Raw genomic sequence first — 26803 nt, 5'->3', positions numbered from 1 at the left:
GGCTCCAAGAGGGAGTTTGGGTGCATGAGGTTTGGGATGTGGGGTCCCCGGGAGCCATGGTAAACACCACCGGAAGTGGCCGCCAGATCCCTGCAACTCTAGATGCATGGGCGGCCAGAGAGGCTCCTCATGCTTCCCTCGCATCCACAGGCACTGCCCCTGCAGCTCTCATTGGTTGCAATTCCCGGCCAACGGGAGCTGCAGAGTGGCCCTGGGGACGGGGCAGCACGCGGAGCCTCTCTGGTCGCCCATGCATCTAGGGGTTGCAGGGACCTGGCGGCCGCATCTGGGAGCCACGCGGAGCTAGGGCGGGCAGGGATCCAGCCTTGGCCCTGAGCCCCTGCTGCACTGTCAGCTGGACTTTTAACAGCCTGGTTGGTGGTGCCGACAGGAGCTGCCAGGGTTCCTTTTCAACCAGGTGTTCCAGTTGAAAACCGGATGCCTGGCAACCCTAGTGCCAGGCAGGACAGAAGCCTGAAGCTGCAGCTGACCTGAGTCAGAGGGGAGAGACTGAAGAGTGAGAGAGGCTCCTGCAGAGAAGATGCTGAGACACCAGGGTAGTTACTCCAGCTAGGAAGGGCTGGGAGTGGACTGCTATAGCAGGGAACTGATTTGAACATTGTAGATTTTATTTTGGGACTTGGAGTTTAGTTCTAAATTTCTGTGTTGTTAAATCCCTTCCAGACCCGAAGGAGGGGTGTTTGAAGCCAGTGTGTACAGCTAATTGAGGAGGGCGAGAACGGACCCCAGGTCATGAGGGTGTGCTCAGGAGGGAGACACCCTTTTACATTTGTCATAGTTCGCAGGATTGCCTGCGGCTGCCTTTCTTGCACTGCCAGCAGGTGGAAAACGTCTTCTACTCCTTTACCTTTCTAGACCCTTGCTCTAGAGCTGAACACTTTTGAACTTGGGAACTTGAAATACAGATTTGAATCTAACCTTTCAGAAAGCTCAACGTGTTCAGATTCAGATCATTATCAAAACAGGTTCTCATTGCCATGTATAACCCAAACCTTGATCCAGACTTGGATTAATGAGTTTGGTTCTGGAGCATCTCATTTATATACAGTAACTTTGCAAATGTAAAACAGCTAACTCCTTCCCCCTACTCTGAGCCTCAGTGACTGGAAAAAGATCACATGAAAGGCAAGAGCTGACATGAAGCACTGTCTTTTGGGAGATCTAGCTGGAAGGCTGACAAACTATTGTAGAGCTGGAAAAGGGTAGAGCATGACAGTAAGGTCACGGATGATTTATTTCTCATTCCTTCTCTGAAATAGGAACTTCTACTGGGGATTTTGGGAAATATTTGATTATTTAAAATGTTGATTATTTGGAGAGGAGCTTTCAGAAAAACACAACATGCTTTAAAATACCTTTGTTTTGACCTGGTCTGGTGATAGTTCAAGTTCAAGGTCAGAAGCCAGTTTCTAATCTGGTATAAATGGGCCAAACTCCACTGATATGGCACCCTTTCACACCAGCTGCCCAATATATTTTGCTTCCAAGGCTAACAGATGCATTGTGCTCAGTCCTGTGGGCAACTGATCAGTAATACTGACTGCTCTGAAGGAAGTTTTATCTGGTACTCCTTTGGAGAATCACCTTGACTCATTCTTGCAAAGAGGATGCCTAAACTTTTGACAGACATAAAGTCACAGAATGTACATTCTCGACCTTCTTTCTGTTGGTTGCTACTATATGTGGTTTGTGCTAGCATTTCCTATCTCTCTGTTGGGGGACAAGAAACATTAGATATAGTGTATAGAAGGTGAGCTATGGAAGATAGTAAGAGTCTTGCAGGGATGGTGCTCATCCCATTCACTACTGAATGCTTTTGTGTACGTGAATTCAGAAATGGGGGTTAGAGGAAAATCAATGACAGCGGAGGGGATAAAGTGGAGGTGGTGTCATGGAACAGCAAGGGGAGGATGATCAGCAGGGAGGTGAAGCTGTAGGGCTAGAGAGGGTAAAAAGCAAACGGGAAGGGGATGAAGGGACAGACAGGAGGTGATGAACAGGGTAAGTAATGAGGCACAGTGGTTCAGGTAAATATGGGTGGGAGACAGAGCAATGGCGACAGAGCAGACTGGGGGTGGGGTGGAGCAAGGAGAGTTAGGGGAGATAGATGAGGGGAGTAGAGCGTATGTTCAGGGGGAACTGAGAAGGGCCTCTCTTTGGCAGTAGCTGCAGTTGTGTCTAGTACCCAAGTGTAGGAGTGGCAGAAGTTAAGGGCCAGATTTCTAAAGGTATTTAGGTGCCTAAAGATGCAAATAGGCACCTCGTGAGATATTCAAAAGCCCCTAGGTGCCTAACTCCTGATTGAAATCAATGAAGGGTTTTCCATTGACTTCATTGGGACCAGGATTTCACCCTTTGATTTTACAAAGGTTCTGTCATACTCCTAAAAGTACCAAGAAGCTAATTTCTGTAGGTCTGAAAAGCCAGAAAGGGACATCTCGCTGGAAGAGGCAGCTTCTCTACTATCCCCACCCTCCATTAAGGGAGTTGGGATTTAGCACCACAATTGTTAGATCAGGCAGCATAACCTAATGAAGGAAACCATACCTCCAGTTTTATCAGGACAGTCTTTTTTTTTTTTTTTTCATATAACATCTTCTTTAAGAATGCCTAGCATGAAATGACAATCTCAACATGTTTATTCAAGACCTGTTCCTGTGCTTTCATATAATGCGTTCATTCATATCATGTGGTGAGTGTGTGTTCTAACTGAAACTCTGTTCCTCACTGGAAAAAAATGGAAAGCTGCTGAAATATTGTTGTTTATATATTTGTAATATGTGAGCTTGATAGATTACTCTCTGATGAAGTGACCAGCATGAAGAAGTTTGTATACGAGAAGATAGATAAGCAGAAAGTGAACACAGGTAATTGTGTGAGTGAACACTGTGTTGAGCTATTTAACTACTATGCTTCTGACATGATTTCTTGTGGAAATACTAGATTGTAAACTCTCTCTAGTAGAGAGTTTCTGCAAAGTACCTAGCAGAACAGAGCCATGATCCTCAGTTGGAATTCCTAGATTCTACCACAAAATAAATAAAGTCGAATTTTCCCTGTGTTTACCAGAAACAACGGCCCAATGGAATAAGCATTCAATTTGATGAAAAGTGTTTGGAATAAAGAAAAAAACTGCAGCAGTGTACATACTATCAACACTGTCTTTTTGCTCAAAGTGAATATTAAGTCACTTTTTTAGTGTTTCAAGACAACCCATTCAGAAAATACAGGTTTTCTTCCAGACAGGAGGGAAGGAAGCTATCTACTGGTCTTCAATGAAATAAAACAAGGCATGACCAAACATAATGGAAGCCCAATTTACATACAGATCAGCAGGGGGATGGGAAGACCACAGGAAGGGAAAAACAGGATGCAGTCATCCTGAATCTGGGGACAATACAAAGAGTTTGGAAAGATATTAGACGAGAGGAGAAGCCATCTTGGCACCCAGCACTATACAGACACAGGGGATTAGAGCTCTTGCAAACATAGAAAGAGGAGTTCTTCAACTAAAGAGGATGAAGTCTCTGTGAATGGAAGATTGGTAAGAAAATTACCATGAAGAAAGACTGCAGCTGGTTAAAGTAGGCCTTAGCCTTTAGAAAGTTTATTTTTATTTTTGTTTGCAATCCTTTCAAACTTTATACCTTCTACTTCGTATCACTTATGTGCTTTTGTTAATAAATTTGATTTATGTTTACAATAAACTAACTCAGTGCTCTGCTTGAATGGAATTTACTCCAATTAAGTTAAGAAATTTACTCCAGGGGGAATTCTGCGCCATTGCGCAATGCAGAAATTAATGGATTTTGTGCATAATTTCCTTTCCCTGACTGAAATGGGCTGCAGTGCTGCTGGCTATCACCAGGGGTCGCTGGACCTGGCAGAGCCCAGCTCACATATAGAAGACACTGGAGGTCGGGGGTGGGTGGGTGAGTGGGGAGGAAGAGGAGAGTAGAGAGTTCACGGCTGGGCTCAGGGAGGGATGCTGCAGGTGTCTGGCCTGGGGGGAGGCACAACTGGGCTTGGGGTGGGGAAAGGGCAGGTGTCTGGCCTGGTGGGACCACAGCTGCGGGGGGGAGGAAGGTGGGTGTCTGGCCTGGGGGGACCATGGCTGGGCTCTGATGGGAGGAGGAGGGCAGTGTCTGAGCTCAGGGGGTGGGTGTCTGGGCTGGGGGGCCCCTGCAGCTGGACTCAGGGGGAGGGGTTGTGGATGTTTTGCCCCCTGGCTGGGCTCTGGGGGGAGCTGGGTTTTCATAGGGGTTTCTTTAACTCTCTGCTCCTGGAGGAATTTTTGTGTATGTGTCTAGATTGTTACAGACACATACTGTGTGCAGAATTTGTATTTCTTTGGTGCAGAATTTTTAATTATTTGTCACAGAATTCTCCTAGGAATAGAAATTGCAATGTGCTTTTGTCTCTTTAAAGGAGCAAACAAACCTCATTATACTTCTCTGAGTGTTCCAGGAGAGGACAGGATCCTTCAGGACAGACAGTTTTGAGGAAATTCAAGACTGGAAGTGTGTTGGGGTGACTTGGCTAATGATAACCAAGGCTGGTGGAGACCAGAGCAGGGCTGCAGTGTAACAAGCACGCTGCTGGAGTCAGAGCTGCTGAAATCAGTGAATGGTTGTATGCTAGCTGGGAGTGTCCAGATAGGAAGCTGCAGCAGCGGAGGATTTTAAGGCACTCAGGGTTACAGGACAAGCAGTAACACAATTTCTCACCAGGCTGAGTTGAACCCCAGAACATGACAACCCCATCCTGCATCACGGAAAAGGACATTTCCAGTCACGTAATATGTTCCCTGCACCATCCATACTGTATGAGATCCAACAGATATTACATGCCTCTCTCACGGCAATAAGGATTGTATCCACACTCTTATAAGGAGCAACAGCAGGCATAAAATTATGACGAGATTGAGATAAATATGTGACAATACAGAAAAATCCTTAACATTAAAAATATCTTTTAAAATGTGTTAAGTCATGTCTCTCAAACAGCACCATAAACAAATTCCCTTATCCCTTATAAAACAATCTGAAATAATGCACTTTAACAGAAATAAATTGACTGATATGCTGTTTGGAAATTTCCCCAAGGGTCCAGCCAGGATGAACCCTTGGTCACTTATTGGTATACCGAGACAGTGAACTTCTGTTTAAAGTATATATAAATAAATGCTTTACATCCTTTACATTTTCTGAGCCAACCTGTCATTGCTTTGAAACATCCTTTCTGACAACATCAATCATAGTATATTGCATTATATCAATAATAGAGCCTGACATGGTGAGACTGGCCAAGAATTGCCTCCACTCTGGCAGTTTTCAAAATAGCACAGCTTACAGAAAAAAATAGTAAGAAAATAATTTAAGACATTGCATTTTCTTTTCCTTCCACCCTAATTTTGGGGCCAGATTCTCCTGGCACAGAATATTAATAACTTCCATTGACTCTTCTATGGCTACACATATCTTGCAGTGGAGAATCTGGACCCTACTGTTTGGTACCAACTTGTTTATAGGTTAAAAACTCAGTTATTGCTTTAACGGTGAATATTAAGTACTTGCTATCTACAACAGGCCTAACCAGACATGTGCAGGTTTTGGAACTTAGTACATCATCTAAAAGGTTACTAGAATTTCCAGCACAAATTCCAATTAATTTTCCCACCTTCATGACCTAATGAAGATTTGAAGAATAAAGTTGAAATTTTCCCTACAAACTTAAAAAATAAATATAATAAGCTATCAATCAACCTACAAATATTCAGTAGAATAATCTCTCTTTTTATTCAATTATAGATAAAATATGTAAGCTTTATGGTCCTGATAGTGCAAACACTTACACACATACTTAACTACTGTGAGTAGCTCCATTGATTTTAGGCTATTCACAGTATAAAGTTAAACATATGTATTAATGTTTGCAGAATCAGTTCCTATGTAAGTATTAAAGTATGTATACAATTCTGGATTGTGAGCTCTCTGTCCTTGGGCTGGATTTTATGCCCTCAAACATGAAGACGCTTGTCAAAATCACTGAGCGGTCTGTAATATAGGAGTGAAAGTTTGTTCCCTCAATCTGCACACATGAAGGACCCACTAGAAGACTCCAAATATGCAATTTTCCTCCGTCTACCTGGTTCTGGTGGGGTTCATATCAAACTGCAGCTTCAATCACCCTCTGATCAGAGAGAGTGCTCTCAATTCCCTTTCTGAAATTCCTGTTGAGCACCATAAGGGGAGAGGCCCCTTTGTTCTCTTTTATTTATAAAAACTAGGTGGTATTATTGTTTTCTTTCTATCTCCCTTCCAGGATGAGCCATCTCTAGCACTCTCATAGATGTTCAGCTTCTGGTTCCTGCCTACATTGGCAATGTCAGAAACAAAGGCACCCATTTCACATGTTGTGCACTTGTATAATCCTCCTTTTTACTGGACTAAGTTATCTGCATGCCATGTGTAGTTTTTAAATTGGGTTGAGGGAGCCAGGATGGAAAGAGCGTAGCCTTTTGACTCATTGTGCCCTCTTTCTGTTGTGCATCCTGGGAATTGTATAAAACATGTAGATGTGCCTGCTCTTAAATCTCAACTCATTTCTAATTTGTTATTTGGAAAGGCCCTAGATGTGAGGCCAAATTCTGCCCTTGTGGTATATGCAGAGCTGAAGTAATATATATTATATTACTTTAAAGTAAAATTTGACCCATAGTGCATAGCATAGATAGATGGATATTGAAATTAATGTGAAAAATTTGTATTTAATTCCTAAAAATTGCATCTAGCTATATGACTTTATTAATCCTTTGAGTACTAGACTAAAGCCCTGATCCTGAAACACTTATACATTTGCTTAATTTTACTACTATGCCTAGTCCCATTGAAATCAATGGGACTACTGAAAGTAGTGAAGTTAAGCATGTGCTCAAGTGTTTGCAGGATCAAGATCTCAGGGTACATCAGAATCTGCTCTGATCTCAGGAAGTGTGATGTCTTTGGGATGTGAGGTTATATAGCACACAACAGCAGGGCCATACAAGTGCCATTTCTATCATATATGCTAAACATCCATATAGCCTCAAATGGCTCAAAGTAAATTTAAGGTTTGGACTTAAACTGGCAAAAGCAATTAGCAGGTAGGATTTTCAGATGTGCTTATTGACCCAACTCTGTTCCCAGTGACACTGATGAGAATTTTACAATTGACTTCAATGGGAGCCATTAAGCCAAGCTGAGTGCATTTAAAAATCCCATCTGTATAGCATGTACTGCATTGCACAGGTGGAAACATTTACCATTTTTTTCATCCATAGACAGTTCTCCAAAATGCCATCTTGTCTGGGGGGTTCTAAGGCCCTTTGAAACTGAGGTTTGTTTGTTTTTTTAAATGAGAACCCTAATGAATATGGATTGTTAATGTGACTACCTTAACTATTATGGCTTCTGAAGGTTGGAGATTCAGATAAGCAGGCAGAATTTTAAACCTATGGAAGCCTGCCTTCCCCAGTCCCCTGCATTCTACTGATGACTCCCTCAAAAGATTCCCACTACCTGTAGTTGTCTTGTTCGAAGGAAGCTAACAAACCTGTTTTCTTTGCCTTCCTCCCTCCCTCACACTCTAGAATCTTCAGTGGTTATTTATCTTCTCAGAGAATGGGGACAGCACAAGCCTATGGGATATCTACTTCATTCTCTCTTTCTAGGGGAATGGTGGGCAGGAGGAAGTAAGGGAGTTCTTTTTCTCCTCATGTGGCATTTGCATACATGCTTGGAGTGGAAAATTGAACCGCCTGTGACCTTTTCATTCTGGCTACTCCCTACACTCTTGTCCGTATTGCCATATAACAAAAACGCTCTTGAGGAAGGGCAGACAAACAGAAATGCTGAACATACCATTGGACAACCTGGTCCCTTTGCACCTGGAAGAGCTGGTGTTCTCCTTCCTACTCTAAGGCTGGAGTGCTACAGCTGTCTGAGAAGCAGCACCTCCCTGTTGGTTCTGCAACTGCTCTGGCTCTTCCAGTCCACCCCATCCTCCTTGTCTGAGAAGAGAAGATCATGCTGCTGAAACACCTTTCCCAGGCCTGGGCAGGAGGTTTAAAATCTTCTCTGTGCTTCCCTTTCCGCTGCTTCTGAAAGGTAAGGGAAACCTAACATGCTGGGAGAAGGGACAGGGAGGGAAATCAGAAATGCTGTGAGAGGGAATGAATGCTGGCTTCTCTCCAGTCATCTTTTGCTGTAAGTAAATTTGTGATCTGCTGCTTTGTGCCATCTGTACCTTGGTAGGTTTGCAATTGTTTGTACAATGTAGCTCTGTAAAGTTTTCTGACATGTAATACCTCTCATAAAAACTGGGCTACCTTGAATTACCTTGCACTGGAAATGTTGTGTGCTGCCATCAGCTCAGAGCCTTGGAATAAAGGCATTGCAGAAAACTTGTGTTACACTTTCCAGAATAACAGGAGTACTTGTGGCACCTTAGGCCTGGTCTACACTAGGCGTTTATGTCGAAGTTAGCGCCGTTACATCGAATTAACCCTGCACCCGTCCACACCGCGAAGGTATTTAGTTCGACATAGAGGTCTCTTTAATTCGACTTCTGTACTCCTCCCCGACGAGGGGAGTAGCGCTAAATTCGACATGGCCATGTCGAATTAGGCTAGGTGTGGATGGAAATCGACGCTAATAGCTCCGGGAGCTATCCCACAGTGCACCACTCTGTTGACGCTCTGGACAGCAGTACGAGCTCGGATGCTCTGAACTGCCACACAGGAAAAGCCCCGGGAAAATTTGAATTTGAATTCCTTTTCCTGTCTGGCCAGTTTGAATCTCATTTCCTGTCTGGACATCGTGGCGAGCTCAGCAGCACTGGCAACGATGCAGAGCTCTCCAGCAGTGATGGCCGTGCAATCTCAGAATAGAAAGAGGGCCCCAGCATGGACTGATCGGGAAGTCTTGGATCTCATCGCTGTGTGGGGCGATGAGTCCGTGCTTTCCGAGCTGCGATCCAAAAGACGGAATGCAAAGATCTACGAGAAGATCTCTAAAGACATGGCAGAGAGAGGATACAGCCGGGATGTAACGCAGTGCCGCGTGAAAATCAAGGAGCTGAGACAAGGCTACCAGAAGACCAAAGAGGCAAACGGACGCTCCGGATCCCATCCCCAGACATCCCGTTTCTACGAGGCACTGCATTCCATCCTCGGTGCGGCCGCCACCACTACCCCACCAGTGACCGTGGACTCTGAGGATGGGATAGTGTCCACGGCTGGATCCTCGGACATGTTAGCGGACGGGGAAGATGAGGAAGGAGATGAGGAGGACGAGGCAGTCGACAGCGCTCACAACGCTGATTTCCCCGACAGCCAGGATCTCTTCATCACCCTTACAGAGATCCCCTACCAACCCTCCCCAGCCGTTACCCCGGACACAGAATCTGGGGAAGGATCAGCCAGTAAGTGTTGTAAAAATCTAAACATTTATTTGTAACAGAACAGGAATATTAACAATTTAAAAAATGGGTTTCTCATGATTAGTTTGATTAGCTTAACGGTTCAGTCATGGGCAGTGCAACTATTGAAAAAAAATCTAGCAATGTCCGGTTTTGCATGATTGTCCTGCCCAAGCCGCTCTACTGGTTAGTCACTGCTACAGCAGCTACAGTAAAATGCGGTCTATATGTCCGGGGATGGAGCAGAAATCCTCCTGTGACATCTCGAGGAAGCTCTCCTGGAGGTAATTGGAAATCCGCTGCATTAGGTTCTTGGGGAGAGCGGCCTTATTGGGTCCTCCGTAGTAGGACACGTTGCCACGCCACGAGACAAGCAAGTACTCTGGAATCATTGCTCTGCACAGCATGGCGGCATACGGCCCTGGTCTTTGCAGGCTTTCCCGGAGCATTCGCTCTTTCTCGCTGTCAGAGATCCTCATGAGGGTGATGTCGCTCATGATGACCTGCTTTGAATGAGGTAGGGGAATGTTAGTGTTGGGACTGCTTTGCCGTTCCTTTACAGAACTGTAACCGCTGGTTTGCAGCCACGCGGTGGAGGCGGGAGAGGGGCAGCCGAAAAGGATCGTTCCCGGGGACAGCCGCGAGGGTGTGGGACAGGAGCAGACTTCCTGCTTGCCGAATTGCTGGCAGCAGGGACCGACATTGATTTCAATGTGAAATGAGGCCATTGCTAATATTAAAGTTTTAAGCTGCCACAAGTCTACGGCTTACCATGTCTGCCTGCAACAGAAATTCCGTTCTCCTGAGAGGCTTCTCAAATGTGCTGTAGAAGACCCCAGGCACTGAATGCGAAGGCCGAGAATTCGACCTTGTGCTGAGTGCGCATGTGATAGGTGCTGTGCATGGTCTTGTTAACAGAGAAAGACTATGTTCTTTGTTCACAACTACATTTATCTTTCTGAGGAATTCACTCCCTTTTTCCCATTCCCACAGCCCCATCTGCGACTGTCTCACAACCTAGCCTGTCATCACACTCCCAGAGGCTAGCGCGGATTAGGCATAAGAAGAAGAGGACACGGGAGGACATGTTCTCGGAGCTTATAGCCTGCTCCAGAGCCCAGGCAGCACAGCAGACCCAGTGGCGGGAGAACTTGACCCGAATGCACCAAGCCAACATGGATCGGGAGGAGAGGTGGCGTCAGGAAGACCAGCAGGCGACTCAAACCCTGCTTGGACTAATGAGGGAGCAAACGGACACGCTCCGGCGCCTTGTGGATGTTCTGCAGGAACGGAGGCAGGAGGACAGAGCCCCGCTGCAGTCCATCTCTAACCGCCCTCCCCCGCCACCAAGTCCCATACTCCCCTCACCCAAAGTGCACAGAAGGAGAGGCGGCAGAGTCCCTGCTAACTCTCACTCCACCCCTGCAGAGAGCTCGAGCAGCAGAAGGCTCTCATTCCCCAAAATTTGACAAGTTCTTTCCTTCCCGCCTGACACAAGCCCCCGTCCAAGTTTCACTTTCCCAGTTCCATGTTTGGTTGATAATAAAAAATACGTTTCTGTTAACTACTGTTTCCATCATGTTCTTTTGGAGGAGGGGGGGATAGGGGGTTGGTAATTCGACAGGACAGTCACCTTTGGCAGGGTATATAGTCGGGGGCAGGCACAGCAGCAGGGCACATACATAGTGCAGTGATGCAGTGACTAGTTACCCTGGTTAGTCTGGGAGGTTGTTTTCATGTTATGTGGTGTGCGGGGGGGTGGGTTGCTCTGTGACTTTGTGGCAGGGGAGGGCAGTTACAGATCTTAAGCGGCGGTCCTTAGGCAGGATCACAGAGCCACACAGCAGGGGATCTGTAACCGTCCTCCCCCTGCCACAAAGTCACATAGACCCCCCCATACACACAGTCCCTATCAGGAGGGGTGACAGGCTCCGTTGAAACAACCATCCCACCGCAGCGGAGCCTGTCAATCCTTGAGTTTAGAAGCTGCATTCGCGCCACTACAGTACACCCGCTCCGCACCACAGTCTGCGTCCCAGTTTTAAAAAATTCCCGCGAATACAGTATTAAAGAAAACGGTGTGCTTTAACAAAGTAGAACTATTTTTATTTTGAAACGTGTGTTGGAAGTGGGGTGAAGGGGGTATGTAACTGGATAGGATAGTCAACATTAACTGGGTAAAGAAACGGGGGCAGGTTTAGCTTCTCAATACACAAACTTTAAAGTCACAGGTTACCCTGCTCACTCAGGAACTTTGCTTTCAAAGCCTTCCGGATGCACAGCGCTTCCCGCTGGTCTCTTCTAATCGCCCGGCTGTCTGGCTGTGAGTAATCAGCAGCCAGGCTATTTTCCTCAACCTCCCACCCCGCCATAAAGGTCTCCCCCTTGCTCTCACAGAGATTGTGGAGCACACAGCAAGCTGCAATAACAATGGGGATATTGGTTTCGCTGAGATCACAGCGAGTCAGTAAGCTTCTCCATCTCCCCTTGAGACGTCCAAAAGCACACTCCACCACCATTCTGCACTTGCTCAGCCGGTAGTTGAAGAGTTCTTTTTCAGTGTCCAGGGCGCCAGTATAGGGCTTCATGAGCCAGGGCATTAGCGGGTAGGCTGGGTCCCCGAGGATGACTATAGGCATCTCCACATCCCCAAGAGTTATTTTGTGGTCCGGGAAGTAAATACCTTGCTGCAGCCGTCTAAACAGACCAGAGTTCCTGAAAACACGAGCGTCATGAACCTTGCCCGGCCATCCCACGTAGATGTTGGTAAAACGTCCCCTGTGGTCCACCAGTGCTTGCAGCACCATGGAAAAGTAGCCCTTTCTGTTAATGTACTGGCTGGCCTGGTGTTCCGGTGCCAGGATAGGGATGTGAGTTCCATCTATGGCCCCACCGCAGTTTGGGAATCCCATCGCTGCGAAGCCATCTATGATCGCCTCCACGTTTCCCAGGGTCACTACCTTTGGCAGCAGTACATCAACGATTGCCTTGGCTACTTGCATCACAACAACCCCCACGGTAGATTTGCCCACCCCAAACTGGTTCGCGACTGACCGGTAGCTGTCTGGCGTTGCAAGCTTCCACAGGGCTATGGCCACTCGCTTCTGGACAGTCAGGGCTGCTCGCATCCGGGTGTCATTGCGCTTCAGGGCAGGGGACAGCAACTCACAAAGTTCCAGGAAAGTTCCCTTCCGCATGCGAAAGTTTCGCAGCCACTGGGATTCATCCCAGACCTGCAGCACTATGCGGTCCCACCACTCAGTGCTTGTTTCCCGTGCCCAGAATCTCCTTTCCACGGCATCAACATGACCCATTGCCACCGTGATGTTCTCGGCGCTGGGTCCCCTGCTTTCTGAGAGGTCTGTGCTACTCTCAGACTTCAGGACATCACCGCGTTGACGTAGCCTCCTCGCCTGACTTTTCTGCATCTGCCTCAGGGAAAGGTGTATGATAAGTTGCGAGGCGTTGAGAGCGGCCACAACTGCAGTGATGGTTGCAGCAGGCTCCATGCTCGCAGTGCTGTGGCGTCCGCGCTGTCACTGACTAGAAAAGTGCGCGAACTGATTTCCCGCCGGCGCTTTCAGGGAGGGAGGGCGGGAGTGATGGACGGATGACGACAGTTACCCAAAAGCACCCTGGACACATTTTTTTTACCCAGAAGGCATTTGCGGCTCCACCCAGAATTCCAATGGGCAGCGGGGACTCCGGGAACTGTGGGATAGCTGACCACAGTGCACCACTTCCAATGTCGACGCTTTCCCCGTTAGTGTGGACTCACAAAGTCGAATTACTGTCCTTAGTGTGGACACACACGTTCGACTTTGCAATATCGATTCCAAAAATTCGATTTAAGTAAAATCGAACTACTCTCGTAGTGTAGACAAGGCCTTAGAGACTAACAAATTTATTAGAGCATAAGCTTTCGTGGACTACAGCCCACTTCTTCGGATGAAGTGGGCTGTAGTTCACGAAAGCTTATGCTCTAATAAATTTGTTAGTCTCTAAGGTGCCACAAGTACTCCTGTTCTTCTTTTTGCGGATACAGACTAACACGGCTGTTACTCTGAAAACTTTCCAGAATGAAACATTGCTGTTGTCAAGAACAAGCTTCATTAAACTCAGTTATGACTTAAAAAAAAAAAAGCTTAAACAGGCTGAGTTTTTGTACTCTGAGCTCCAGGCTACACCCCTCCCCTTTTACACAGGGCTCACTGTGACAGAGGGCCCTGACCCATTGTTAAAGGGACAGCTCACATTTCTGTGCTTACATAACCAAATAGCTGTTCCCAAAAGCTCAACAGAAACAGAACTATTGGGACACCATTCAGAGGTACTATTAGACACCTAATAGAAATAATCTATTGCTCGATTCATGCTGGGTCCTCCCACGTGTGAGTTCTACCTGAGCCCTTCAAGTACAGAAGACTTTCACAAGACTCAGTAAATTTTTGCCCCGCAGCTGCACGTCCTTTCTGTGCAAGGGGGGTAGCCAAGTGCAAATAGCCGGTGTCTGACTGCGCCCTAGCCAATATGGAAACCACTGTAAAAAGCAACAGAGAGTCCTGTAGCACCTTTAAGACTAACAGACGTATTGGAGCATGTCGACAAAGTGGGCATTCACCCACGAAAGCTTATGCTCCAATACATCTGTTAGTCTTAAAGCTGGTACAGGACTCTGTAGCTTTTTACAGATCCAGACTAACACGGCTACCCAGGGCCGGCTCCAGGGTTTTTGCCACCCCAAGAGGTGCAAAAAAAAAAAAAAAAACTGCATTCGCAATCTGCATTGGCAATTCGGCGGGAGGTCCTTCGCTCCCAGCGAGAGTGAGGGACCGTCCACCGAATTGCCGCCGAACAGCTGGACCTGCCGCCCCTCTCCAGAGTGGCCGCCCAAAGCACCTGCTTGGCAAGCTGGTGCCTGGAGCCGACCCTGCGGCTACCACTCTGATACTGGAAATCACTATGTGCATGTCCTTCCAGCTCTAAACCGCTCCCCCCCACGAAGAGCTCTTAAATGCACTGCTGGCTTAGTCTATCTAAGGGCAGAACCCAGCCCTAGGCAGGGGAGACTTGCCGAAAGCCCCAGCACTGGGCTGCGAGAGTGACTGGTTGGAAGGGTACTAGGCGTCAGCACGGGGTGTGCGGTGGGGGAAGGGAGGTAGCTAGAATGGTTTGGGGATGGCTCTGGGCTGCATTTACACCAGAGGGCTTGAGAGGGCGCTGCCGGTCTAGAGTTGGAGAGAGCTGGAGAAGCGCTGGGGAAGACCCTGAGAGAAACAGACTGAAGCAGCAGGCCGGCTTCCCAGCGCCCATAGCCACTGACACAGAGGCACCCGCTGGCGGGGGAGAGCGCAAGAGGCGGCTGAAGCATGGGGACTTTCCTCTCCTCTACCCCCAAATTCCTAGAGGAAAGTTCACAGACTCCTCCAAAAAAACTCCCCACCCACCCGTGAGCATCCCTCTGCAGCTGCTTCCCGGGTGCAAAGAGACCCAAACCCACCAGCAGACAATGATAGTGTCACGGCTTCACCTCGGCTTCTAATTCCTGCCGGTAGCCGCTGCTCTCGGGAGAAGGGGGAACAGGAAAGAGAGGGGAGCAGCAGCAAGACCAGCTGGGGCCCCTAGCGCTGCCGCTTCTCTGCCTTGCACAGATCTCAACGTGTTTCTTCTTCCAAGCCTGGGGATCAAGTTTGGGGCTCCAACAGACGCCCAAACTCCTGCGAGCCGGGGAGACATTTTCAACCCCTTAGCACCCTGCTCCCTTCCCCGCCCGCAGCACACCCAGAGCCCACGCAGGGCGCTACATGTTTCCAGCTGGGGCTGTTGCTGCTACCATGCAAACGCGTGGATGACCTACCCCGCTGTCCCTCTCCGGCCCCGCCTCTGTTCCGGCAGTCCCGGGCCCTTGGCTCCTGGCGCTGGAGGAGCCCGGCGGCGCAGCTGACTGGGTCACTGCCTCAGGCGGGTCTGCTCCAGGGCGTGGAAGTTGGGGCTGGTTTGGAGCGAGGGGGGCGCAGGAGGCAGGTGTGGGCACAGACAGACGGGGAAGGGGGGGAGAAGAGAGGGCCGGCAACAGCTAGTGGTAGGAGGGGGCGAAAACCCCTCTGAGTGCCCGGGGTAGAGAGGAAATCTGCTCCCCTTGCTTCGGAGAGCTCCGGGCTGGGGAGGGAGACAAGCCCGAAGGGCGGTATCCGAGGAGCCCAGCGGGTGTCTCTCACACACACAGGGAAAACAAAACCCGTTAGAAACAAGAAGACAGCGGGGTGAGGCGAGTAACCTGCTGCAGCTCAGCTCATCCACCGCGAAGACAAATTGTAGCGGCCGCCGCTCGTGAATGCACCGGGCTGGCGGGCCGCCTTCGCCACCCAAACAAACCCTCAGCAGCGCCGCGTGCGGCTCCCTCGCCGACTCCTGCCTTTCTGGTGCCCGGCAACCTCGCCTCCTCCGCGGCTCCCCAAGCCACCCGGCGTCACAGTGCCATCCCAGGCACGAGAAAGTTGGGAGTGGAGTGAGCGTGGGGGCTGAAGAAGAGACTCCCCCTCCCCAGGACTGCGCGGGGAAGGTGGGATTAAAGGCGGAAAAGGAGGAGAGGGAGGGTGGAAAACTGTTGAATTTCTGGGTTTGCGCTAGCGACGCGTCTTGGTCATCCTTGCAGAGGTGAAGAAGAAGCGGGGAAAGTAACTCGGGGAAGTGACCGGGATTATTTTTTAATCCGAGAAGAGTCTTTTGAAAAGGAAAAGCAACAATTTGCACGCCCTGAAGAGCGAGCTAGTGGGAAGCCTTGCACAGACACATGCTGCTGGGCGAGCGGGCAGGATCGTCCTCTTCCTCAAGTCAACAGGGTACTTACTACATTTAAAAAAAAAGCACATAGTAAACAGAGACGCGTCATGCAACAGAAAAAAAGGAAGATGGGAATGAAGGAAAAAGGAAACTAAAATCAGGAGGAGGCGGAGAAAACACAGTGACAGCAAATTACTTCCAACAGAGAGTGTATGTCTGCCGTGACCCGGGATTTTAGGGGGTGCGCCCTTACGAATCACCCCTTTATCCAACCCAAGTCTCTCTTCTCCACTGACACAGGCTCCTCTGCTTGGTTGTAGGAGAGACGAAGGAATAAGAGGATTCGTTCAGCAGCGCCTGCGATTTGCGGCTGCTGCTTCTTTGGAGATTTGTTTTGTTCCTGGGGGATGTTGGTTTCCAGACCTTGACTTGTGCATGTTGCTCTTTTAATTTGATCGCAGATTTTGGTCTGCTGGTTGCTTGTTTTGCAAGAGAAGGAAAGGGGAGCCTGGCTTCGGTGTTAAAAGTTGCAGTTATTATTTTGCAGCTAACATGTGCACCAACATAGTCTATGAGTGGCTGAAGACCCTGCAGCTTTCCCAGTACGCGGAGTCCTTCGTAGATAATGGCTATGATGACCTGGAGGTTTGCAAGCAAATAGGGGACCCAGACCTGGATGCCATTGGGGTGTTGGTGCCCCACCACAGGCGCCGAATTCTTGAAGCAGTGATGAGGTTGAAAGAAGAGGATGAGACCGCTGCTGGTCTCTATTTCACCTTGGAGCCTCAGCAGCAGCAGCAGGGCTCGCCCTCTCCCTCCCCAGAGATCTACACTAGCCACCTGGTGGAGCAGTATGAGGCTAAGGCTTGGAGGGAGACTAGCCCTCGCCATCGTCAGGGGACCCCCAGGAGCCAGAAACTTGGGCCCCGCAACAGGGAGCTGGTGATTTACCCAAAACTGAAACTGAAAATCATGATTAGGGATAAACTCATCCGGGATGGGATCAACCTGAGCAAGCCCCCTTACTCCAACAAGGTAAGGGAATCCTGTATCTTTCCCTTCTCCCTATCCCTTGCATCAGTAATTCGTCTCAGCTTGGGTGCATCGGGGTCAAGAGTCCTAAACTGTTGTAGGAGCTAAACGTATTCCCCGTATTTAAGCAGTGGAATTGGAGAGTTAGGTGCCAATATTGATTAACTCTGTTTGGATCCAGGTACCAAATCTGCTTGAGTTACCTTCGTTTGTAGTTGGGATTTCTGGGCACAATAAGAGTGGATAAACCTGTTCACTGCCTAAATACAGGAACTTAAAGCAGTGGGGCCAAAAATTGGCTGGTTCTAGCAGGATCCAAATGCTTAGTTTAGGTTTCTGTGGTGCTGTTGTGGTGGGATGTATTGAGATCTTGGTTTAGTTTATTTATTTATTCTCTGTGGTAAAAGTGGCTAGACTAGTTCTCTAATAAAGTTTGGGGCTTGAGTTCAAAAATAGGCACAATCCAGTTTTATCCTCTATAATTCCCATATATAATGGGGGGAAAAATAGAGATCATCCATATTGGTGAAGGTAATTTTTTGGTGTCCGTTTCTGTTGGTTAATATTTTATGAAACGCCGTGTAAGGATGCTAGAAAATAATTCCTTCCGTTAACTTTCTTGCTAACTAGAGAGTGGTATGATTATTCATCAACCATTCCAGGAGTAATTTAGTCTGTGCACAGGGGGCTAACTCTATTTGAAAGGATAGAAAAGTACGGGTCTTGGAAAAGTACATTCCAATTTGGTGAAATCGCATTCTGTGAAAACTGTGGCTGTAACCCACTCAAGTTCCTTGAAAAAGTTAATATATTAAAGGAAGGTGAGTTGGCAGATATAAATTACTTGGATTGCATAAAGCCTTTGATAGTCTGTACTGAAAATATGATAAGAAAAATAAATACTCATGTAGTTAAGTGAAAGGTCATTCCATTGTTTTCTTTCACTGAACCAGTTTTTTTTAATCTAAGTGTTGTGATGTATGTTTACTTCACAGTTAAGAGAAAGGTCAGTGGTGAGTGCCTCGGGGAATGTATTTGGACCAGTGCTAGTAAATATCTTATTTAATGATTTCGGTTCTGATTTTCAGAAATACTGAGCACTTGCAATTCACATTTACTTCTGTTAGAGTTGTGGGTGCTCAGTGCCTCTGAAAAGCCTTTATTGGGAAAAAAAAACTGGCAGCTAGTTGTTGAAGCTTGCTGAAGAGTCTAAATTGGTTTGGTTAGTGAAAGCTATTAAGGATTGTGAAAAGCAACAGAGGGTCCTGTAGCACCTTTAAGACTAACAGAAGTATTGGGAGCATAAGCTTTCGTGGGTAAGCTCTCTATGAATGTAACTGCCACTGGGGCATTGGACATGAGGATGCTAAGTGAGACTCAACTATGGTAAGTGTAGGCTAATGCACACGATTAAAAATAATCTAAACTTCTCATATACATTGATGGACTCTGAGCTTGTGGTATTCTGTGGGTGGAAAAGACTTCACAGATGTCAAAGATAGCTCAATGAAGATGTTTGGCAAGTATGCAGCAGAAACAGTTAAAAAGCAAACAGGATGTCTAGTGAAGTGAGGTTCTTACCCACGAAAGCTTATGCTCCCAATACATCTGTTAGTCTTAAAGGTGCCACAGGACCCTCTCTTGCTTTTTACAGATTCAAACTAACACAGCTACCCCTCTGATAGGATGTCTAGATACATTTAAAAAGGAGTAGAAAATGTAATACTATATCTAACAGTATACACCCTCATGTGGAGAACTGTGTCAAGACTGGGTCACCTCATACTAAAATTTAGTTGAAATTGAAAGGCTCCAACTCACCTTCCTTTAATATTTTAACTTTTTCAAGGAACTTGAGCAGGTTACAGCCACAGTTTTCACGGTGATCAGAGATGTGTCACAATTTACAGATGAATGGAGATTGCTAAAACTAGACTGGAAAGAAGAGTTACTAGAAAGGAAACTTGTTATTCTGAAGTGTAAAAGGATGACTTTATGACCATTAAGTTGCAGTTATACATGCTAAGACTGAAAGGATCTTAAGCTTCAGGACTTAAATTGATCACTTGCTGGGGTCTGGAAGGAAGGCCTCTCCTTGTTTTTCCCATGTATAGTATTGAACAGTTGGCTAGCTCTATCGTGGTGTTGGCTTATTTTTATTCACCTTCTTCTGAAACATCAGGTATTGGCCCGCTCCTTGAGGCAGCATATCAAATTTGATGGACCAATGGTATGATCTGACATGGCAAAGCCTATATGAATTCTTGTATCGTGTGTAAATACATCATCTTCTGAAAACTTATTAACTGTGATTTGGGATGAGAGTGATATTTCTCTCATAAATTATGATTTGCCTGACTCTTCTTGTTTTCTAAACTGCCATCAAAGGTCGGTCTCTCTCTTTCTTAATCCTTCACTTGAATCTAGAACTTTTAAATAGTTGTCACAGAAAGTGTCACTGGAGCTGCATGCTGTCCATTTCCGCGATTATATTTGATCTTTACGAGCAGACAACATTTTCGCAATGTTCTATCTTCATATTATGTGGCCCATTTCTTACAAATAGAGCTTTTACTATATCTGTGTTGTTGGAACATTAAAATACTAATATACTAACACACACACAGCATCAAGGAAGTTCAAATCAATGGTTGCTGTTTCTTCTTTCATTCTCTCTTTATTTATGTGTGATGGGGTGCAGGTTAACTACTTGAGACCAAACCCTGCTCACCTTGTGCAAGTAGTATCATTGACTTTAATGGGAATACTTGTATAGTTGTATGATTAAATTGGTAGGGTTTTAGCCTCAAATGCAACATACTGAAGTATAAAGCGGTAGGTGATGAACAGAATAACAGCCTTAAGTTTAAATTTCCTAGATTTACGTCAGCTTGTCTCCCAACTTATTTACTCTTGGATGATATTTTTAGACTAGGAAAAGCCTCTTGGTTTTATAAATCCTCTTCATGAACCAGTTCATATCATATAATGTTAAAAGAAAGTATAGCATTGGCATGATTTAAGTGTATGTTATTCAACATGTTCCAAGTGTCCTCCATTAATACAATCAGTCTTCGCTATTCCCTTTGAGCCATTTGAAAAAAAACACGTTGTGGTGTATTACTCTGAACAACACCCATTGAATATCAGAAAATAATATGCTGCATCATACCTAATGTGGCAAATGGACTACTTATGACCGTAATTTTTTTTGGAAGTTTATTACTTTAGAAGAAGAAAATCTGATGTGCCTTTAGCAAAATTTGTGCTATATTTTTTGTAGATGATATATACAGTCTGCATTTCAGAAGAAATTGCAAGTATCATCTTCTAAACTAAACATACATTTTGCTGAATGAGTAATAAAACACAACTTTTCATGTGTTTTGTATGCTTATTTATTGCATATTCATCAAAAGGTGTGCCAATCTACAAGTAAATATGACCTGGTGGGTAGGGCACTGGCCATCAGGCAATTTGAAGTCTCTTCACAGCTCTCCCATTGTTCTGCTATGTGACATTGTGCGAGTCACTTCCTCTTGGTTTACCCAATTGTAAATGGAGGATAAAATATACTTACCTTTCCTAAGTGTTTTGTCATCTGTGGATGAAAAATGCTATATAAGAATATATTTATTTTTTGGATTTCTATTTGTTTCCTGAGAATACCTACTGCCTCCATTAAAAATGTTTTAGGAGGACCAAACATAAAATTTTATGCAGGCTGTTTTATAGGATTTTATTTTTAAATGTCTCTGGGAACTGGAAACACTACCACCACCTCTAGTTTATGTCCTTTAGCTTTTTTAGTGAACTGTGGACTTGGAAGACCCAAATTGAATATATATCTTATATGGCAATGTAGAGATGAGGGACTGTAAAGCCATCACTTGTGATATTTTTGTTTTTGTGTTTCAGGTGAAATATGTATCTGCACATCAGTAGAGATAAAGAATCTGGATGGTATTTCTTTTGAATCTGAACAAACAAAATTAGCCTCAAATTAAAAGTAGCAGTCATGACTACTTGACATAATTTAATATGACTTGCTTTAAGAAGAGTGTATTTTGAATTCAAGCCATCTGCCTAGGGTGATTTCAGCCATGCAGGTCTATCACTAACCATATTGTGGATTTACATGGGAGTTAGAGCAAGGAAGCACTTTTTCTAATTATTTCTTTATTTTTCAGAGATAAACTAACTGAGGAAAACTTCATAGAAGTAAAATTTTTGCTCTTGCTAATAATGCTCTTGAATTTTGAAGGCTACCTATTTTATTTTCAAGTCCCCTGTATCTGACTGATCACGTTCAGAAGTCACAAGTATCAGTGAGATTCTTAAAGAGGTGGTGGATTTCTAGTTTACAGTTGGGGCCCAATCCTGCAGCTGCTTTATACATGAAAACCTCACTGAGATCAATGGGGGTTTCCATGTATGGAGTAGCTGCCAAGTAGGGCAGTTGATTTGTGTGAAAACATGTCACTGGTTTAAAAAAAACAATTCTGAGAAATCTTTCTCTTCACAGAATTCACAACTGCAGTTTTTAAATTAATTTTGTTTTGATTGATGAGGGAATTACATGTGATACAAAACAACTATTGGGAGATGGCGCTAATAGTGAAAAGGAGCCCTAATGAATTGAAGCCCTGGAATCCATTACAGATTCATGAAATGAAGCTTGTTACTGACTTAACTTGCCTACCTTACAGGACTCAAAGAACCAAAAGCAGGCTCTGCAAGGAATCTGCCTTATGAAAGACAGGAAGGAAAAGTACAAAGTCCTTTTTTGAGGAGATAAAGGGGAGACGAATATCTTCTCTGGGGAGAGGGAAGAGTGCTAGCAACAACTAAATGAGATTAAATAAAGAAGATAGGACCTTTGCTTCATTAAATCCTTTTGGTGATATCAGTGCAAACCAGACTATTTCAACACTGTGTTTTGAGGAGTAGATTCATAGATTCTAGGACTGGAAGGGACCTCGAGAGTTCATCAAGTCCAATCCCCTGCCCTCATGGCAGGACCAAATACTCTAGACCATCCCTTATAGACATTTATCTAACCTACTCTTAAATATCTCCAGAGATGGAGATTCCACAACCTCCCTAGGCAGTGTATTCCAGTGTTTAACCACCCTGACAGTTAGGAACTTTTTCCTAATGTCCAACCTAAACCTCCCTTGCTGCAGTTTAAGCCCATTGCTTCTTGCTCTATCCTTAGAGGCTAAGGTGAACAAGTTTTCTCCCTCCTCCTTATGACACCCTTTTAGATACCTGAAAACTGCTATCATGTCCCCTCTCAGTTTTCTCTTTTCCAAACTAAACAAACCGAATTCTTTCAGCCTTCCTTCGTAGGTCATGTTCTCAAGACCTTTAATCATTCTTGTTGCTCTTCTCTGGACCCGCTCCAGTTTCTCCACATCTTTCTTGAAATGCGGTGCCCAGCACTGGACACAATACTCCAGTTGAGGCCTAACCAGCGCAGAGTAGAGCGGAAGAATGACTTCTCGTGTCTTGCTTACAACACACCTGTTAATGCATCCCAGAATCACGTTTGCTTTTTTTGCAACAGCATCACACTGTTGACTCATATTTAGCTTGTGGTCAACTATAACCCCTAGATCCCTTTCTGCCGTACTCCTTCCTAGACAGTCTCTTCCCATTCTGTATGTGTGAAACTGATTGTTCCTTCCTACGTGGAGCACTTTGCATTTGTCTTTGTTAAACTTCATCCTGTTTACCTCAGACCATTTCTCCAATTTGTCCAGATTATTTTGAATTATGACCCTGTACTCCAAAGCAGTTGCAATCCCTCCCAGTTTAGTATCACTGCAAACTTAATAAGCGTACTTTCTATGCCAATATCTAAGTCGTTAGTGAAGATATTGAACAGAGCCGGTCCCAAAACATACCCCTGTGGAACCCCACTTGTTATGCCTTTCTAGCAGGATTGGGAACCATTAACAACAATTCTCTGAGTACGGTTATCCAGCCAGTTATGCACCCACCTTATAGTAGCCCCATCTAAATTGTATTTGCCTAGTTTATCGATAAGAATATCATGCGAGACCGTATCAAATGCCTTACTAAAGTCTAGGTATACCACATCCACAGCTTCTCCCTTATCCACAAGGCTCGTTATCCTATCAAAGAAAGCTATCAGATTGGTTTGACATGATTTGTTCTTTACAAAGTAGTAGTGCTAGAGCAGATTTGTTAGTCTATATCTAATCTCCTAGAGTTTGTGAACAATTCTGCTTAATGGCTACTAAAATGTTACTTTGGTATGGGACAGGGGAGTCACCACTTTGTCAATATAAAGACAAGTGGGGACATATAACTGTGGAACACGTCAAGAGTAATTAAGTAGTCTATTTATCTTTTGTATAGTCTAAGTGACATCTAATAGTATAGTGAAATTTCATTACTGCTTCTAATTGAAATGAATGACCTGACCTGTTCTTGAGCAACTTTATTGAATTTTTCTTCCACTGAGAATTGCAAATACATAAAAAAATAAATTCTTTAAAACATACATACATTATTAAAAAATAATCCAAGCAATTAAGATGATTTGCTTAGCAGCAATAAACTTGTACTGATGTAGATTTCAATATTTATTAGAGTTCTCCTAAAACCATGTACTGTGACATAGGCCTATGTGACCTCATCTTGATTCACAATATTATTCCTGAATGTGATTATCAGCATGCTTGGAAGTGTATACTAAAAATAATATAACATTTGAGGTCATAACATTGGGAGTGCATACAAATGTTCAAAATCAATAAACTAGATTCAAATGAGCATCTTCGCAGACATCTACCCACATTTCCCACCGAAGTTTAAGATCTATGCTAATAATACTCAACTCTTCAATTATGCTATCCTATAATTAGAATTGTGAGTTAATCACTGTGATATTAGTTTCAATATGTTTAAGTCCTTGGTATTATAGAATATTTTTAGATATATAATATCTAATAGGTAAGGTTACTAACTATACACCTTTAAATTAAACAACTGTACTGGGTCCAGAAACTGAAAATTTGGTCAATGCTTTATAAAGAAGCAAATGCAATATTGTGCTTTGCAGAAGTGGGAACACTCACCCATGCTAGATTTAAACATGAATCTTCCTCTAAAGATCTGGTTGCTTTGGAATACCTGTATCAACTATGAGTAGTGGAATGTTCTGAAATATACCTTAGGGAAAGCTGCCCATTGACAAATGTAGTAGTGCATTAAGTAGTAACAATGTTTTCCTGGCAATAAATTAACAAAGCTGTAGGCAATGTTTATGAAATGAAAAGAAACCTCTGAACTTCCCTTTGACTTCTTGTTCACGCCAAGTGTGTGTAAGAATGTCAAATATATCACCTCACATGTATGGTATTAGATTCAGAACCATAATTCATAAAATTACAGCAAACATACTGGAAAAATGTTGACTTCCGTATCCTCCTAAAGCATAAAGGTAACAAGTTACAGTATATGAGTATGTAGTACACCTCTACCCCGATATAACGCAACCCAATATAACACAAATTCGGATAGAACATGGTAAAGCAATGCTCCGGGGGGGCAGGGCTGTGCACTCCAGTGTATCAAAGCAAGTTCGATATAACGTGGTTTCATCTATAACGCGGTAAGATTTTTTGGCTCCTGAGGACAGCGTTATATCGAGGTAGAGGTGTACTAGGCTGTACTTGAATTTAGCCTCTTTCTCAATATTGGTCAGCATAATCAGGCCTTTAGTATCCTTTGAAAATGTTTAACATGCAGTAAAACTTAATGGCTCTGATTATTCTATCTGCTTCAGGGGTGGGGACCTGGATAGGGTACATCAAGGTTGGATGGGGCATGAAAGAGAGGAAGTACTAATTCTGCAACATCCTGCCTCCTTTACTTCAATCCTGTGGTAGTCCCAGTTCCCGTAGTACATCAATAGTGGGCTCTCTGAAGCAGGAGAGGAAGAGAGAAGACATATGGGTAGTTCTATATTATATGGCATCATCCCCCACTTCCCTATGTCCCAGGGGTTTACCAAGTTTTTAAAAAAAACGCTAATCCCATCAGTGGGAAAGAATGGAGGATATGGAAGTAGTGTGGAGACACTCAGGGTGAAATCCTGGCTCTATTGGAGTCAATGGGAGTTTTCCATTGATTTCAATGGAGCCAGGAATTTACTCTCCAGATGTGTCTGAATCCCATGACATGTACATATTTAGGGGATACAAATCTGCTGCCTGTTCTGTGAGAGGAGGTGTGGTGCAAATCTCTGTATCTGATAAAATAATTCATAGGAGTAGTCCTCACAACTATCCTAGTATTCAAGCCCTAATGAATTCAACAAAAATTCATCCTTCGGGTATCCATCAACATCCAGGCCTTAGGAGCACTGACAGTCTCAGGGCATAGTAATCATGTCTCCTTTATGGAGAACTGTTAGACAGCCCCATTGGCATCAATACATAAGTTCACCAAATTTTGCATATTGGTCATCCAATCTTAGCTAATGCCATTTCCTTTCTTTTGGCAGAAGTCTCTCCAGATCTTCGTGCCTAGAGGAAGATAGAGAAGCTATTTATATAAAATTTATCTTGTTTTGCATTTTCCCATTTAAAGGGTGAACCCGCTTCCCACCCTGGAGCCACACTGCTATGAAAATCCTATTGTAATGGATCTGAGGAGCTTAGTACAAAAGAATAGGAAAAATTATCTGTATTTACCTGAAATTTTCCTTTTTATTACTAAAAAAAATTTTAAAAAAATGTGGAGATAAATGGATCATCCAGAGTAGAGATGGAAATTGCCATTCAAGGGTTTGGATTTGTTGTTGGTAGTTGGAATTTACTAAGACATTGTTGTGCTTTTTTCTCAAAATATATTTAACACACGATGTTATTTAGAAGAATAGATTTGAATTATTTTGGCATTGCAAGTTATCTCATTTAGAGGGAACTTCAAGAGGCAAGTAATTTCCCTGCTGCCAGTGACTGACAATTCTGGTCCTGCCCCCAAGCTGCAAGCTGGCAAGTACCCTGTGGTGACGACGCAGGAAAGGAAACAGAACGCCAGGTCTGTGGTAGCTAGAGAGCTTTACAAGCCTCTTGCAAAAAGCCTCCCAGGAAAACTTTTCCTGGGGTTTTTATTTCTCTCCTTACTTTGTTTACAACTCTTCTTAGTGGTTACATTCTTGCGCATAGAAGAGCCAGGCAGTATACATGCACATAAGATAACGAACCCATCTCTTGAGCGCGTGAACACCAGCTGCGAGGGTACAATCAAATCAGCCAAATAAGTTTCCCAAACACAAACGCTGGATTGAAGGTCACTCCTGCCTCGTAGCCATGGGAGCAGTTTGCCGCGCCTGTGGACTGGCGATTCGGGAGCTATGCATCTCTACATCTCCCCCTGTTTTATTTTATAAATGCGGTGTTTAAACAAAACACTCTCGCAGGGTAGCATACACAATGCCACTAGATTGGGTATACATTAAACAAAGCAG

The 26803-nt window shown here is 44.8% G+C and overlaps 1 protein-coding gene across 3 annotated transcripts in view; it reads left to right on the top strand.

Moving 5' to 3' along the window:
• Positions 1 to 15362: 15362 nt before the first annotated feature.
• The window catches only part of SAMD5 (sterile alpha motif domain containing 5), a 216113-nt gene continuing 204672 nt past the window's right edge, over positions 15363 to 26803 (top strand). For all 3 annotated transcript variants that reach the window (XM_054021823.1, XM_054021824.1, XM_054021825.1), the window contains exon 1: positions 15363 to 17298. In XM_054021823.1, coding sequence (XP_053877798.1) covers positions 16816 to 17298 — 483 coding nt within the window. In that variant the 5' untranslated portion in view covers positions 15363 to 16815. The remainder of the gene's footprint in view (positions 17299 to 26803) is intronic.

The sequence above is a fragment of the Malaclemys terrapin genome, chromosome 3 (genome assembly GCF_027887155.1).
Source record: "Malaclemys terrapin pileata isolate rMalTer1 chromosome 3, rMalTer1.hap1, whole genome shotgun sequence".
In the NCBI taxonomy this organism is placed as follows: Eukaryota; Metazoa; Chordata; order Testudines; family Emydidae; genus Malaclemys; species Malaclemys terrapin.
The sequence above is the reverse complement of the archived record's forward strand: the minus strand, read 5'-3'. Positions and strand labels throughout refer to the sequence as shown.